The sequence below is a fragment of the Mchenga conophoros genome, linkage group LG7 (genome assembly GCF_057382185.1).
Source record: "Mchenga conophoros isolate Kocher_MC1m ecotype Shallow Benthic linkage group LG7, M_conophoros_male_GT1.1, whole genome shotgun sequence".
Taxonomy (NCBI): domain Eukaryota; kingdom Metazoa; phylum Chordata; class Actinopteri; order Cichliformes; family Cichlidae; genus Mchenga; species Mchenga conophoros.
Genome location: NC_140532.1, coordinates 48,924,230 through 48,940,728, shown reverse-complemented (window position 1 = coordinate 48,940,728; position 16,499 = coordinate 48,924,230). Strand labels below are relative to the sequence as shown.

Here is a 16,499-nt window from a genome sequence, read left to right as displayed (position 1 = left end):
CATTGTTGGCGTTTCTTCTGCCTCCCTTTAAAGCATTGGGAAAACACATTCAAGTGATAATATCTCAAACAGGAAATCTGGTGGGGCAGGAGATGGCTTGCTTCTAGCAGCTCCTCTTATGCCCTGCATGAATGGAGACAACATGACGTCATGTGACTTTGTCTGTGTTAGGGGGTGGGGAGCAACCTCAGCCTCCTCTCCTGCACTGAATCTGTCACAGTGTAGAGAGACAGGAGGAACCATGAGGGCCTTTTTATAATATACATTCTCAGCTCCAGCTCCCCTTTCAGTGTAAAAAATGCATTTGTGTTGTCTGACGAATAAATCTGGCATGGTGCTTACATAATGAAGGATAATTAGTTTAAGCTGCAGCATTCGAGGCTGCCTTTGGTGGCTCTGCCAGATGTATCAAGGACTGGTAGCAGGCCAAAGAGAGTCAGTCTTATTCTGCTGAAAGCCTCTTCGTGCAGTCTGCCAGGTAGGTTATGAGCTATTTGATTTTGCGCACCAATTTTATCACACGTATTGTCATCGATGTTGTATGTTATACCTTGTGATTAGCTTGTCATTGGTATGTTATTTCTGTGCTTTGCTGTGTGGGCTAGAAGAATCATCAGATCAGGATGATTGAGCTCATGTCTGCAGACGTCCTTTGCATTGCAGTCACACCTCATGAATATTTTGTGTGCCGTTAAAAGCTGGGCAGCTGTTTGACCATCAATGCCAGTGCTTTAATGTTTAACAACAAAAACGCAGGCAAGAGTCTCGGTGGCAGCGGCACACAGACCGACAGTTGGGCCTAAACAGAGGCCTGGGCTATTTATACATTTTGTTTCTGTGTGTTATGTATCACTGGGGAAAAAATGTGCAGGATCAGAACATGGACATCAGCGGTGATCCTGTGTTAACATCATTTATTGACTTATATTTGTGTTCTGTAGCGTAAATATATGAACACGGTGCACAAAATCAGAAACTTATTATACGCTCGCGCTCATTTCCTTTTCCTCCATTTCCTCTCCGCCTCCCCCACCTCCCTGTGTTTTTGCCTCCCTCTCTCGCTCTCTTCTTTCTCTGCACCAGCTGCTGCTGTTTCAGAGCCAAAGTGGAGAGTCCTCTCACCACCTCCCCCCACCCCACTCCCTGCACAGGCAGAGACAAAAGGCCTGGTTCGCCCGCTGAATACTCCATCCGTCCCTTCATGCACGGCCGTAGTGGTGGTGGCGAGGGGTTCAGGATAATACGAGGCCTGGGCTGGGACTGAAAGCTAGGACTGACCCAGGGAAGGAGAGTGGGAGGAGGGGGAAGGGAGGGCTGAGGATGGAGGGTGGAAGCTGAAGTGGTTGGGGCTGAGTAAGGGCAGGTGCTGAGGCCTCCAAAGGAAGACTTTTTTCCACTCAATATCTCTCAGAGTGGGAAAAAAAAATCTGAGAAGGGTATGCCAAGTTTACCTTTTCATATGTACATATATATATGCATGACAGTGCATGTCTATGTCCCTGTGCGTCTCTGTGGGGGTGTATGTGGTGGTGGGGATGGCACGCGATTAAATTTTGGGAGGAAGGTGCATGTGCGGCCTGTTTGCCCATGTTTACTTTTGTTTACACTTCCTGTCATTATATCACAGTGATAGGAATAATTCTGTTAGGGGCCACATCAAAGTCTTCAGTTTTCAGAGGGGTTACTATCATGATTGGGGGTAAAGTACTGAGGGATGGGTCTGAGGAACAGGCCAAGGTTGCAGTATAAGATTTGGCTACTATCCTTATTGTTTAAACTTCCTTCTTCTTCTCAGTGCATTAGTAAGCAGCTATCATAAAGACTCATTTGGATGTCATTTTACCATTTAAGTCTTGTTGGCATCTATTACTTTTTTTTTTCAACATCTGTGTTCAAACCAATCATCATATTCTTCTCCATTATTTGTATTTTTTGGCTTGATTTCAAAGCTGTGCAAGCAACCAGACTAGTGTCCACCTGTGAAATGGTAATAGCTCAATCCTTGTTCTTTTATAAAATCTTTGACAATGTGGACCTGGTTTAGTGAGAATTGTTGCAGTGCTTCCTGGGAGGTGAGCACACTGCTTCTGTCTGCAGCAGAAGGCTTTTATGCTGGGTGACCGGAACCAGCTGAAACCGGTTTGAGGCAGTCAGAGTGCTCACAGGAACAATGCTGTCTCTGTGCTCCATGGGGATAGAGATAGCCTAGGCTGCTTCATGGCAGACCATCACAGCTCAACCATAGCACAAGCACAGACCCCGCTTCTCCTGCTAAATGCTGGCTGGATGTCCGAGCGCTAGCGTGCCGAAGCACAGCTCAGTGTGAGGGGAGCAGTGAGACTTGGGAAGGGACGAGTGCAGTGGGACGTGGCTGGCTGGGAGTCTTGAGAATCTGCAGCCTAGATCCTACCTCACACATACACACACATGCATACACATAGGAGCATGCTTTATCTGTTGTCTGTTTACATGTCTGTGTGCTCGAGTGGTGCAGAGAAGGACGATTTTTACCAAGACCACCATCACTCACCAGATCGCGGGATGTAACCTGAGCCTGTATTCTGGGCCTTTGCCTGGCTGGGAAGAAACAAGACTTTTTTCTTTTTTTTTTCAGGCAGGGTGGGGTGGTGGATGGCTTTTGTGGGTTAGTAGTATTGTGACTTTGTTTGTTTCAGGATGGAAAGAAGGAAGGAAAGAAGGTTTGGCTAGTGGCTGGAGAGGGACGGAGGCAAGAGGGTGAGGAGTTGCTGATTCACTTGCATGTTTCCTCTATTATTTATTAGACTTTAGTACTCTTTTACACATTGTGTCGATTTCAAGTGCTAACAATGCACGTCTATTAAACTGGTGTTGTCAAGATGGGTTCTATGTTGTGTATTTGACATATTTGCCTGCATTTAACCTTCACTTGGTTTCTACGTCAAGCTGTTCTGCCTGTCATGGCTGTGACTAGCTGTTCTTTCCACCAGGCCTTTCTCCCTCTGCTGCAGCTTCACACAGCTCAGCAGCCATTTTTTCCCTCACTGCATATGTTTCCTGCCCTCTCCCCCCATAAGATTTCTCCTTTTCTCTGTCATTTCATCACCAGCGAACAATATGGATTACATGGGGAATTCTTTATTTTGCAATCCAAGTCCAGGTTAAAGGATATGGGTCTGTCTGTGGAACTTTGGCTCCTGTAGATTTGGATGAAACAGCAGCACTGATTCAGCTGCACGTACAAGCAGAGCAGCTTAGCTGTCCCTTTTGTCCCCAACACTCATAACAGGCTACATTCAGACAGGCCCAATCATAGCTAGTTTAAATTGTTTTTGTAATAAAAATAAAGGCTGATTCCTAAAAAATAAAAATGTTCAAAACACAAAACATTTCACCTGACTGCCAAGAATATGTTCCTGATTTGTATTTGATTATGATAAACAGACACATAGTGTTCCTGTTTATATTTAAACAAATTATTTAACTAAGCCAATTTATTGTGAACATTTTATTTCATATTATTCAAGACAAAATTTAGCTGAGCAGTGACAACTGAAAAAGGAAAATCATATATATATATATAATATATATATATATATATATATATATATATATATATATATATATATATATATATATATATAGTTGAGGCATAATTCCATAATTCAGCAAATTCTTGACGAGAGCTAAAATTGACATAATCAGCACTGTGGTATACTTTAAGTTTATTTCACTTTGACGAAAATATTATTACTGTTTTATTTATTAATTTATTTAATAACAAAGTGCTTTTAATGTCATCACAGCATCACATCTACACACTATGTGGATGGTGTGTTACAACCTGGTGTACCTGTCTAAAACTAGTTAGTGAACTTACTAAGTTATGACAGAAATAGGACTGAATTCTACATATTTATATTTAATGTATGAAGCAAACACAAATATAAATGGAACACATTTTCTTCCGTATCCAATTTTTTAAGACTAGCTTCATGCCATCATTGTATGACTGACCTGATCAGAATTCTTATATACTTGCACACTCTTGTAAACAGAACAATTACAATAGAGTTAAGGGTTGTAGCTCCCAAGACCAGCATAATAAAATGTTTTGATACTTTGTCTTTCTAGGGTGATCACCTCACTGGAACAGGAGCAGGAATATGGGAGATATGAAGACGCCTGACTTTGATGACCTGCTGGCGGCCTTTGACATCCCTGACATGGTGGATCCTAAAGCCGCTATTGAATCTGGCCACCAAGATGACCATGATGGACAGCTCAAGCAAACCAGTGGTGGTGTGACTAACAGTGAGAATGAGGCCCAACACCCCTCAGCAGCACATGATGTAGGTGTTAGTGTCATTGTGAAGAACACACGAAACCTAGACACAAGTGACCATTGTGGGACTGAATCAGAGAGGGGTAGGCATTTCCACTCCCATTCCCGACTCCCTTCTGTTCACAATGGACTTCATAATATTTTGGTGTCCACAATACCAACTGGGGCTCAATACACGAAGAATGGATGTAAAATTCCCAGAGAGGAAGGCCAGAAAATGAACAATGAATCATGTACCTTCAATCAGTTTAGCCCAATTTCCAGCACAGAAGAGTTTGATGATGATGAGAAAATTGAGGTAGAAGACCCAGGAGACAAGCAGGGAGGTCACACAGCTAGGAAAGGGGAGCGGAACTCCAAATCTGCTAAAAGGGAAAGTCTTTCCAAGCCCAAAACAAATGGAGACCAAAAGCCTGATCTTAACAACAATAACAGTGGTACTTTTAGAAGTTGTAAGTTCAAGAATCTCTCTCAGCCAACTTTACCTGAAGGGAAACTTGAGGAAACAATGCCCAAGTCTCATAGCAAAGAGTGCCAAGAAGGTGGGCAGTCATCGGGACTTGGTAATCCATCCAGCCTTTCACAAGTCAAATCCAAATCCTCAACAAAACTTTCATCTTGTATAGCAGCCATAGCTGCTCTAAGTGCCAAGAAAGCTGGTGCTGAAGACTTAGGTACTTTGGATTCTCCTACAACACAACAAGAACCAGCACAGGTCAAAGAAAATTCAAGAGTCCCTGAGAAGCCACAGGATCAGGAATCAGCCATGGAGATTGCAAAGAGACTGCTAACAAGACAACCAGACAGCCCCTCTAGTGTGACTAGTGAACGCAGCAGCAAAGGTTCCCCTGCCTCAAACACAGACACCACCCCAGTTATCCCAAAGGTCAGGATCAAAACAATCAAAACCTCAACTGGACAGATCAAGCGTACAGTCACCCGAGTCCTTCCAGAATTTGATCCTGAGGGTCTGAAAAAAAGAGAGAACAGCACATCTGTCATGACAACCACTAATCCTAGTGCAATTTTTTCAACCACAGTATTAACCACCACAGGGGGACCTTCAATTGAAATAACCAAGCAAATGACAATTAAACCTGTTGCAACAGCATTCCTGCCAGTCTCAGCAGTCAAGACAGCTGGTTCCCAAGTTATCAACCTTAAGCTGGCTAACAACACAACGGTTAAAGCAACAGTCATCCCTGCTGCATCAGTACAAAGTGCCAGCAGTGCTATCTTGAAAGCTGCTAATGCCATCCAACAACAGACTGTCATGGTACCTGCCTCTAGTCTGGCAAATGCCAAACTTGTGCCAAAGACAGTCCATCTTAGTAACCTCAGCCTTTTGCCTCATACAGTGTCCTCTGCTGCCTGTGATCTCCAACACACCTTGTACAAACAGCCCCAACATCAGCAATCACAGCAAGCAAAACAGCAGACAATTCTCACCAGTCAGCAGTCAAAGAAAGTCTCTAGAGTTCAAGTGTTCACTAGTTCTCAAAGCTCTGTGGTGGATGCCTTCAATAAAGTCCTGAGTAGCATGAATCCTGTCCCTGTGTACATCCCAAACCTCTCCCCACCAACCTCAGCCTGTATCTCTCTACCCTCACTTGGCTACAAGTGCTTGGAGTGTGGAGATTCATTTGCTCTTGAGAAGAGCCTGACACAGCACTACGAGCGCCGCAGTGTGCGGATCGAGGTCACCTGCAACCACTGTGCCAAAAGTATAGTGTTCTATAACAAATGCAGCCTCTTGTCTCATGCTAGGGGTCACAAAGACAAAGGGGTGGTTATGCAGTGTTCACACCTAATCCTAAAACCCATCCCTGCAGATCAGATGATTGGTACATCAGCTGCAGGACCACACAGCGTTAATGGCACCACCACTACCACTCAAGCACATGCGCCTGCGGGTCAAATGCAAGACAAGGTATCTGGTGCTGGGAACCAACCTGCAGTGATTTCAGCTCCAAGCAGTGCACCTGTTGTGGCAGCCATGCCGTTGGAGGATGATGCATCAAAGCTCTGCAGGCACAGCTTAAAATGCTTGGAGTGTAACGAAATGTTCCAGGATGACAACTCACTAGCAATGCACTATCAACAAGCATCGGAGCCCAGAAGTCAGGTGTGTATGTAATGCGTAAATCACCACAGGATGTGAGGGAAGCTATTTTTGCCAACTCCGGTCAATTTGACAAAATCTCTACAAAAGCCGCAGAAAATACCATGCTATGAAAACACAAGGCATTCTATATAAAGGGTAGAGTGTATAGTTGACTGTAAATGCCAAGATACATGTAAGGAAGAAATATAAAAATAATTTAATCTGCAGTATATATTAATTTGCATTAATAATATTTTAGTTAAATAACATGATGTATTCTGGAAGCAGTTTTCTAAACATAGTAGGTGAAAAAAGTCAATTTTTTAATGTCTTTTCTTTATCCCATAGAAAACATGCACCATTTGCCAAATGCTTCTCCCAAATCAGTGCAGCTTTTTGTCACACCAGCGGATCCACCAGCACAAATCACCTTACATCTGCCCTGAGTGTGGTGCCAGTTGTCGCTCTGTCCACTTCCAGTCACATGTGACCAAAAACTGTCTGCATTACACTCGGAGAGTCGGCTACTGGTGCGTTAGAACTTTATAAACTTGTTTTTTTGTCTTCTGTTATGCGACATAGTTTTTTCTTTTTCAAAACATGTGCTATTGAGACCCAGATGTTTATGTGCATAGTGTGAAATCTGATTAAAATATGAAGCCACGTTGCACCATGATTTTCTGAAAGTGGCCATACACAGAATAAAATGTGTCTTGTTCTTGCTTTCCATTCAAAGTGGCACTTATAGTGTCATTTCTAATTACAGTTATTAAAACATCTGCAGCTTGACAATCCCATATCCCCAAAAGTGATATTATTCACAACAAAAATTACTGAGAAAAAATTAGACTGTCACAGTTGGAGTCACCCAAGTTACATGCCATTAAAAATAAAAGTTTGTCTTTGAGCAATTACAGTTCAATTATGACCCTGGTCAATCAAATTGTTATTAAAAGAACAGTTGGCCATGAAGGTAAAATCCGCAACGATGTAATACATTTTATTACATTCTTGGCCTCTTGATGATATTTTTACAGTTGATATGACTTGTAATTGCTTATCAATTAAGAGTGCTATCAACTTCATAGACATGACACTATGTGCAAATGCACTTTCAGAACATTTCAATTTTAACTTAAATTCATAAATCAGCTCAATATACAAAAAATTTACTTTTATCCCCAAGACCAGAGGTTAACAATCCCAAAATATAAATGTATTTTCTATTTCTGTGTGACGATATCTGTATTTCTACTTCAATTAGTACTTTAAAATGTGATTATAGAGAGATTTGTCAGGCTGGTCATTTCCCGCTGTTTCCACATACTAGTTATAGCTTCAGTCACATGCATAGTTGGTAACCTCATGTTGACCTCTGGACCCTGGGTTAAAGTTTGAAATCACAAGGTTTTCAGCTCAGCATATATTCTTCCAATTTCACTTTACAACTGTCCCACATCTCAGTTGCTCACAGAATACACACTTTTACTGATGGCTGCCTGGTGGTCCTGGCAACCTGTCTCTAGTCCAGCAGAAATGGGGCTTCAGCTATTGATTTCACATCAACTGCCAGCAACTGCTTTTTTTCCCTCATGACTAATGGTTGCTAAAGGGTTGCCAGCCAGTCTTTAGGCCTTTGTGACTGGGGCCTAAGTTAACTATCGTGTATTTTAATATTCAATATAAATCTTTATATTTAACTCCTAAAACACATTTATGCATATTTATTCATATATTTTACTATAAACTCAAGAATCAGGTCCAAGTTTGACACGAGTCTTTTGCAGACTAAGGTGCTGGACTTTTGATGGCACAAAGTCAATGACCATTTTGAATTCATATCAGCAAAGTTTCTGTTAGGAGAATGTGCTGAATTGATTCATAAAATGTAATTTGAGTCAATATCTTACCTGTTCTTCCTTTCTCCATTCTTTGTCCCTCCAGCTGTATCCACTGTAGTGTGATCTTTGCTGATGTCGCAACTCTAAAGTCCCACATACAAAGTGCTCACTGTGAGGTCTTCTTTAAATGTCCTCTCTGTCCCATGGCCTTCAAGTCTGCACCGGGAACACACTCACATGCATATACACAGCATCCAGGACTGAAGGCAGGCGAGCCCAAGTAGGTCTTCACATGCTGTATCTATCATCAAAAATATGTAAAATAGAACCTAATTCTGAAAATATTTTTGCAAAAATACAATCATTTGCAAATCACATAAGCCCATATTTTATTCACAATAGATCACAGAAAATGTATCAAATATTTTAACTGACAAAATGTACAATTTTAAGAAAAACATTATCTTATTTTGAATTTGATGGCAGCAACACATCCCAAAAAACTCAGGACACAGCCAAGTTTAACACTTTGTAGAATTACCACTTCTTTTAACAACTGTCTAAAAATATCTGGGAACTGAGGAGACAGTTCTGGGTCTTCTTTGTCTTATTTTTAACTTCATGATGTGGCAAATATTTTTAGCTTGTTAAAGGTCTGGACTGTAGACAGGTCTATTCAGCATCCAGACTCTTCTACTATGAAGTCACACTGTTGTGCATTAGTGCTAATTCCATAGGCACTAATGCATACTATCAGAGATGCGCTGCCAATCAAATGACATCCTCTCTTCTGCAGCATCCATGTTTTCCAATAAGAGTTTTAAGTCCATTGTAAATGAGCAGTGTAGTCTGACAACCTGAAGATCGCAGACATGCAGTATTGAGGTTCAGCCTTGTACTTTGTGCACAGATATTTCTCCAGATTCTCAGAACATTTGATCATATTATGTACTGTAAATACTAAGATATTCAAAAGCCTTTACAATTTTACATTGAGAAACATTAATTAATTCTAAAACTGCTTCACAATTTGTATTTCTTGCAAATAGGTGAACCTTCTGACAAACTCTGCCTTTATAAGATACTTCTTTATACCAAATAATGTTACCAATTTGTTACCTAATTGGTTACAAGATACTCCTCCAGCTTTTTGTTTTAAGGGTTAGGCTTTTCCAGTCTTTTGTCCCCAATGTTGCTGCCATCAAATTCAAAATGAGCCAATATTTATCATGTATTTCCATTTCACACAGATTCCTAACATTTTCAGAGCTGGGTTTTCAAATTAATCTCAGTTATATACCCATATGATAATTATTTTCATGGTTTACTCATCAACATAAATTTATGTAAGCTTTCTTTGACACAAGCACACGTCAATGTAACCCAATACCCATGTCCAATGCCTTTCATTATCTTTGCTGTTTCATCAGTAGTAGGATTTGTGTGTTTTAGATTTGGTGGCTTAGCTTTGGTTTGTTTTTTCCACACAGTAACCTTTCACTTACTTACTTACATCACCCATCATTAACAGTTCTGATGATATATACGCTCAGCAGCAGCTGTCCTTGACCCATTTGGCCTTAATGTCCCTCAAGTTGAATATTTCATACTATATGTAGTGAACTGGCACCAACATTAATTATAAGCATGATGTAAACCCAAAAGTAGCATTTGAACAGCTCCCATCCCTAAATACTTCTCTGTCTGTCTTTCAGGATGATCTATAAATGTTCCATGTGCGATACTGTGTTTACTCTTCAGTCCCTCCTCTACACACACTTTGACCAGCATATAATCAATCATAAAGTTTCAGTGTTTAAATGTCCCGATTGCTCCCTGCACTATGCACAAAAACAGCTCATGTTGGATCATATTAAGGTAGGCAAAAATATATAGTTTGATTTTTGTGCAATAGGATTAATTTTTGTATGAATATTTTTAACTTGAAAGTAAACATTTTACCGTAACTTCCAATTAATCTCATGAGTTGTACTTTAGAAATGTCAGACTGTAGATTTTTTACACTTTTTGCCCACATGGCTCATTTTCAGGCCATACATGGAACCTTGAAGACCACGGAGGGCCCGCCAAACCTGGGGATCAACCTTCCACTGAGCACGAAGCCCACTAATTCTAACAGCACCAACAGCAAGAGCCCCCGTAATAATAACAAAGATGGTAGAAATATCAACGGTCAAAACAAGGGAGAAAAGAAACCTTCAGCTTTGTCAGTAAAGAAAAATAACAGTAACTGTTCAGAAGACTTGAAGAGCCCTCCCAGTTCAGGATACACATGTAAAGACTGCAATAGCCTCTTCAGTTCCAGGGAGCTCTTTGTGGTGCACATGAGGCGAGAACATGGCAAGGTAAATATCTGCCACTCTCATAAGAAAGTTTAAGATTTGCCAAATTATTGTTTTTAAGATTTGCTTAGTGCTGATAAATGAGTTGAGCCAGAAATGGAAAGCATTCACCTTCTTAGTGAAGCACATTGCCACTGCAACCAACATGTTTCAAAAGGGGAAATTTTTAAATTGAAGACAAATGGTCTTCATGGTAGTTACCATTTTCCATGCAAACAACTCCGAACGAGGTTTGCAGTGCAGCATCACATACCTCTTTGCAAGCAGTTTCACCTAGTGACAAAAGGCAACTTCCTGCAACTACATACCACTGGGTGCAGGACTACACCTTTTTCCCTAGCATCCAGTGGTTACTAGGGGCCACTGACCCTAGGTCAGGTGCTTAGGCAATCAATGCCACAGCAACTGCTAGCAACCTCTAGCAACCGCTTGCAGCTGGTAGGGAATACTCATTTTCCATAGCAAATGGTGGTTTCCAGGCAGTTGCCAAACAGTCTCTAGGTCTGTATGATTTAGTCCTCAGATATTCTTCCCTTCCCTCTGCAGATGTTGAAAAAGCACCCCTGTCGACAGTGTGACAAGTCTTTCAGCTCCTCCCACAGCCTTTGCCGACACAATCGTCTAAAACACAAGGGCTTGCGGAAGGTCTACACCTGCCCGTGAGTATCACTTTCTCTGCAACTGTTTGTGTATGCTTACATTTCCTGAGCAAGTCTCACTCTGTAAATGAGCAAAAGTAAGAAATTATTTGTGTCCATGGTCTCCATGACCAACTCACATTTTTTTGTAGGGATTTTACAGGTTTACAAAGTTCAGCATCAGAACAATGCAATGTGCCTTGTACGTAGTAAAGTCTGAAATACTTTTTTAATGTGCTTTTACTTTTTTAAATTGTGATTTTACAGGCACTGCCCAGCTCTCAGTCAGCCCTTTACTAAAAGAGTGTTGCTGGATCAGCACGTTCTACTGATGCATGGAGTTAAAGATGTAGGAGGAAAGACTCATAACATGGAGGCTTTACCTGACAAAGAAAAGGTACTGTGGAACAATTTTAGAAGGAAATCACTTCTTTGTTTTTCATGACATCTCTGAGCTAACTTTCATATAATGTCCTTTACAGAGCCTCAGCCCCAAAAGGAAGACAGAAGATGATGAAGGAGATCCAGGGCTGAACTCCAGGGGCACTATCTCGCAGCCACTGAAGAGGCTTAAGGTGAACATCCTCAAAGTTCACAAGTGTGCTGTCTGCAGCTTCACCACTGAAGATTTTGCTGCGTTCCAAGAGCACATTCCTCAGCACAAGTCTGACGGCTCATCTTACCAGTGTCAAGAGTGCGGCCTGTGCTACACCTCCCACCGCTCACTGGCCCGACACCTCTTTATTGTCCACCGGCTGAAGGAGCCTCAAGGCCTTGGCCGATATAACGGACGGAGCAAGGAAGATGAGGAGAGTCAAAGAGAGAACCAGTTCGATGTTACTGATGAGAACAGCGATGGGACACCAAACACTAAATGTAAGGTGTGTGGGAAGATGTTTGAAACGGAGGGAAACCTGAACACTCACATGAGGACACACGGGATGGCATTCATAAAGGCAAGGAGACTAAGTGCAGCGGAAAAGTGAAAGAAAGACACTTTTTACTCATTCCACAATTCAACTTAAACAGCTTGTTAAACCTACAGTACCTCCACTGACTGTGTTTATGTTGTAGGTACATCATGCAAATGCAGTGGTATATAACATGTATACAATACAAACTAAAAAGTGTGTGATATACATCAAAGATCATTTAACGTGTCTGAGGAAATTGAACAAAGTTTCTGGTAAAGATGTTTCTAAAGCCTTACATAGAACTTTTTTAGAAGAGCCTTTTATGTGAAATAGTTTCCATAGTTGTCTTCTTGCTAGGACCAGATAATGTATGGACAATATATTCTAATGGGATTAATCCTCATACAGTCAGCAGTGTTCTAAACTTTCAATGCCCAATGAATGTCTGTCAGAAAAATATATCAAACTGTGGGAAGCTTCAGCTTCCCCATAGCGCAGCTAACTTGATTTGAAATTGTTTTTGAAAATTCACGGAGCCCTTTAAGACTTACCTTCTACAAAAAGACCGCACTTCTTATAACACACCCAGAAGAACACATGTGCAGTAACTTTGAGCTGGAGTAAAAGTAAATATCAAACAATTCAGGACAATCGGTTAAAGAAGCAGCTTAGTGTCATTTGAATTTTCATAAAGTAAGCTGCTAACATATCAACAAAGTTTGGAATATGGAAACATAAATATGTGACGCAGCATACAAAAGCTAGGCGAAGTTGTTGTTTTTTTTCCATTTTATGTTTCCTAAAATTTCCTAAAACTTCTCGATTAACATGCGAAAAAATATATATATTTATTTTTGATTATTTTCTATGAGGTTTAACTTTAGTAAATGATCAAACATTCAATACAAACTCCACGAAGCATACAAGTAACCGTCAGTCGATTACAATTCACAGGCTAGAGACAGAAAAAATATTCAGCATCACTAAAGGGAAAATTTCGTTGAGTATCTGAGTTGCACTCGTATGCCTGAATTACACTTCTGAGGCAAATCTACGTAGCGCCTGTGTTTCAGAAGGGTTTATGGTTACAACACTCCTGCAGATGCAGATTTAACACAGAAGTATAAATCCCCTGTCAGGCATGTGTAGGGTGACCATATTTTGATTTCCAAAAAAGAGGACACTTGGCTCAATCATGAAGAACTTGCTTAAAGAAACATATTTAAACGGCACCTTCTCTGTGCGGTTATTGAATTGTGAAATAAAATATGCCATATAGGCTTTTACAAGTCAACAAGTGCAAAAAAAAAAAAAGCCTCTGGAATTAAATAATGGTACAGATAATGGTATGCCTCATCTGCATAGGAAAAATTACCAGTACTGGGTCGGTACGAGGGAAATTTCTTTTGCAGTTCGTCTGAAAAGATGGACATGCGCTTTGGGATCTTTTAAACATCATTAGGTGCGTTGCTGCGCGCTGACTGTCCCGTCTGTGAGTGCAGAACAAGCGCTCACAAAGCAGCAGTTCGGGGATGACGTCACACACATGGGTCCTCTGTCGGAATATAGGAAAACCCGGACATTTTTATCAATCACGAAAATCCCCCCTAACAGAACGTGAAGAGGACATGTCCGGGGAAAAGAGAACGGTTGGTCACCCTAGGCATGTGTGGCTGTGCTGTGTTTGATTTGAACTTGAGCTGAGAGCTTTGATGTGAGGATTTGGGGGTAACATTGCGCATTGTTTATATGCAGTTTATTCATCAGAAGCACTTACAGAATCTGTATTTGTCAGACGGTGAAGTTAAGATAAACACTGGCGATATCGTAAAGTCCCTTTCCTGTGCTGCGTCACATATGAGTTCAAAGCTCCCAACTTTACTGATCATAAAGTCAAACTTTACTATATCCTTTAAAGACACTTGTGGGCCAATTTTTTTTGGAAGTATTTTATAAAGGATTGTGATATTTTTTTAAGTTGATGTTTCATTACTGTCTTAATATACTGTAACTGGCAGCTCTTTGAGATTACAATTCACTTAAAATGTTTATTTACCTAAATATTGTAAATATGAGACAAAGCACTTGACTTCCTTTGAACAGCAGTCCTCTTTACAGTATATTGGCGTAATTCTAACAAGAGCACAATAACATTAAAATTGTAAGGACACTAGAGTATCATTTAATTTGCTGCCTTATTGTGTGGATGTGAATCTTTTTTCATTTCATGGTTCTTCAAGTTATGCGATGTTATGTTCACTGACAGGAATTATACTGAAACAAACTTCTGAGACATAAGAAAACGTCTATGAATGTACGCTTGGCTGTAAATAGGCGACAGCCAATTCAGTGAAATAAACACAAGATTGTTGCTCATTGTTTTCTTTGGTCTCAGCCTTTCCCAAACGAAAGCCTCACTTTGTTTGTTGTTGTTGTTGTTGCTTTATAATGACAATAAGACTTGAAATGTCTTGCGCTGTAAAACTGCATGCGAGAACCAGTCTGTTGATTAGAATGTGTCTTGCTGCCACTGCTGCCATTTTTAAACATTTCTGATGCTTGTAAACAAAATTGTTCTAAATGTTAATAAATGATGTCTGTTACACAGGAGACATCACCTCTTCACTGGGGAAGAAATCCTGTCATGATCATCCTGATGTACCTGATTCTGCTTAATATTACTATTAAGACTAATGTCTAACAGCCAGATTGATATAATTGTACTCAATGATAAAAACAAGTAGTTCTCTGATGAGCCACGCTCCCAGTAATACTTAAGAGTCAGGTGAAAAAGAAGGAAACTTTTAGCCACTTTTAGCAGAAATAAGTTTAGGGCAATCATTTTCTGCATGCCTTTATCAGTCTCTCACTTTATTGTGGAAACATTCTGGCTCACGCTTGTTTCACAGTTCTCTTAAGGTCCCACTACAGCATTTCAATCTGCTTGACATCTGAGGTTTGACTTTGCCATTAAAATAACTTTATTCTTTCCTTTTCAGTCATTCTGCTGTTGATCTGCTGATTTGTTTGGGACCATTGTCCTATTGTGTGACACAGTTTGGGGCAGGCTTTAGCTTTCAGACAGACGCCCTCACATTTGCCTCTAGAATACTTTGGTACACAGAGGAGCTGATGGTCAACTCAGTGACTGTAAGAAGTCCATGTCCTGTGGCTAGAACACAAGCCCAAATCATCACTCCTCCACCACCGTGCCTGATAGTTGCTATTGGGTGTTTGTGCTGATTTGCTGAGTTTGGTTTTTGCATCATGTCCAAACATCTCCACTTTGTTCTTGTCTCTCCAAAGGGCATTGCTCCATCAGATGCAAGAGTCAGCTATTCTGCAGTGTTCTTTTTATATAGAGACGGACTTTCTCGGACAGCCCGTCTAAACATACTCTTTTAGTCTTTTTCTAATTGTACTGTCATGAACTTTAACATTTAACATTCTAACTGAGCCTTCTTTTTTGCATGACTATACGTGTTACATCATGTTTTTGTTTAAAAATATAAAAATTTCAACAATTTCATCACTTATTTCAACACTAAATCCAGTAGCTATCAATGCAAAAGAATCACTGACATTTAGAAAAGTTTCACTCTGCAGTTCCCCTCGGCTTTTGCTTCATTTTTAGTATGTTGTGGCACTTTGTTATGGTTTGACTTCCTGTTACATAAATTAAGAAAAACTATTCTTTTACTTTTATTGATTGCCCTCCTTTGATGAAGCCACAAAATGTGTGTTCCGTGACAAGAACACAAAATTGTTATTTTTTAGCCCAGTGTGACAATTCAAAATCCTCTAAATCAGCATGAAAAACATAAAATAAACATAAATAACCACACTGCACTGTTATCTTTTAGAATTAAATAACCCAGTAATGACTATGAGTATCTTGCAGCACATGGCTAACAAGTGCCGCTAATGCCCAGTATTGCATAGCTCTAAAGGTACCAGTTAGCTGCAATGTAAAAACAGAAAGAAATGTCTATTATTTATTAAAAACTCTCCTTTTCTCTATAGATTCTAATGCTGCACTGTCAGTGACAAAATGTTTTAATCATGCTATGGAGTAAGTAGTTAAAATAAGTGGTGATTGTAGGGTCTTTTCCTCTTTGTAAGAGACACAGAAGCACTTAAGCACTAAACTACTATTATTAGATCAAAATAGGGTTGCATTCTATTAAATATGTGTTGCTAGGTAAAAACGAGACGGCCCAAGAATGTTTTATGGACAATCGCTCCCTCTAGTGGTCAGTTATTTGGAGTGCTGTACTCTGATGGCTGGATGATCTGTGGTGTTTCTTCCATCACT

The 16,499-nt window shown here is 40.3% G+C and overlaps 1 protein-coding gene across 3 annotated transcripts; it reads left to right on the top strand.

Moving 5' to 3' along the window:
• Positions 1 to 234: 234 nt before the first annotated feature.
• Positions 235 to 14,794, top strand: znf532 (zinc finger protein 532). 3 transcript variants are annotated; one of them, XM_085279847.1, is made up of 10 exons: positions 1,326 to 1,436; positions 2,676 to 2,736; positions 4,114 to 6,449; positions 6,777 to 6,958; positions 8,373 to 8,549; positions 9,985 to 10,147; positions 10,321 to 10,635; positions 11,179 to 11,291; positions 11,538 to 11,667; positions 11,753 to 14,794. In XM_085279847.1, exons 3-10 carry the CDS (start codon positions 4,146 to 4,148, stop codon positions 12,254 to 12,256), a joined length of 3,888 nt encoding a protein of 1,295 aa, XP_085135973.1. In that variant the 5' UTR covers positions 1,326 to 1,436; positions 2,676 to 2,736; positions 4,114 to 4,145; the 3' UTR covers positions 12,257 to 14,794. The 3 variants fall into 3 exon arrangements, with proteins under 3 accessions (XP_085135971.1, XP_085135973.1, XP_085135972.1); XM_085279845.1 differs by lacking the exons at positions 1,326 to 1,436; positions 2,676 to 2,736 and adding an exon at positions 235 to 478; XM_085279846.1 differs by lacking the exon at positions 1,326 to 1,436 and having other exon boundaries at positions 2,131 to 2,736.
• Positions 14,795 to 16,499: the final 1,705 nt, after the last annotated feature.

Excerpts from the sequence above, each read along its gene's own strand:
- znf532 (XM_085279845.1), top strand. The coding sequence starts at position 4,146 with ATGGGAGATATGAAGACGCCTGACTTTGATGACCTGCTGGCGGCCTTT. Across the intron at positions 10,148-10,320 it reads TCATGTTGGATCATATTAAG|GCCATACATGGAACCTTGAA; the intron begins GTAGGCAAAAAT and ends GCTCATTTTCAG. Across the intron at positions 10,636-11,178 it reads TGAGGCGAGAACATGGCAAG|ATGTTGAAAAAGCACCCCTG; the intron begins GTAAATATCTGC and ends TTCCCTCTGCAG.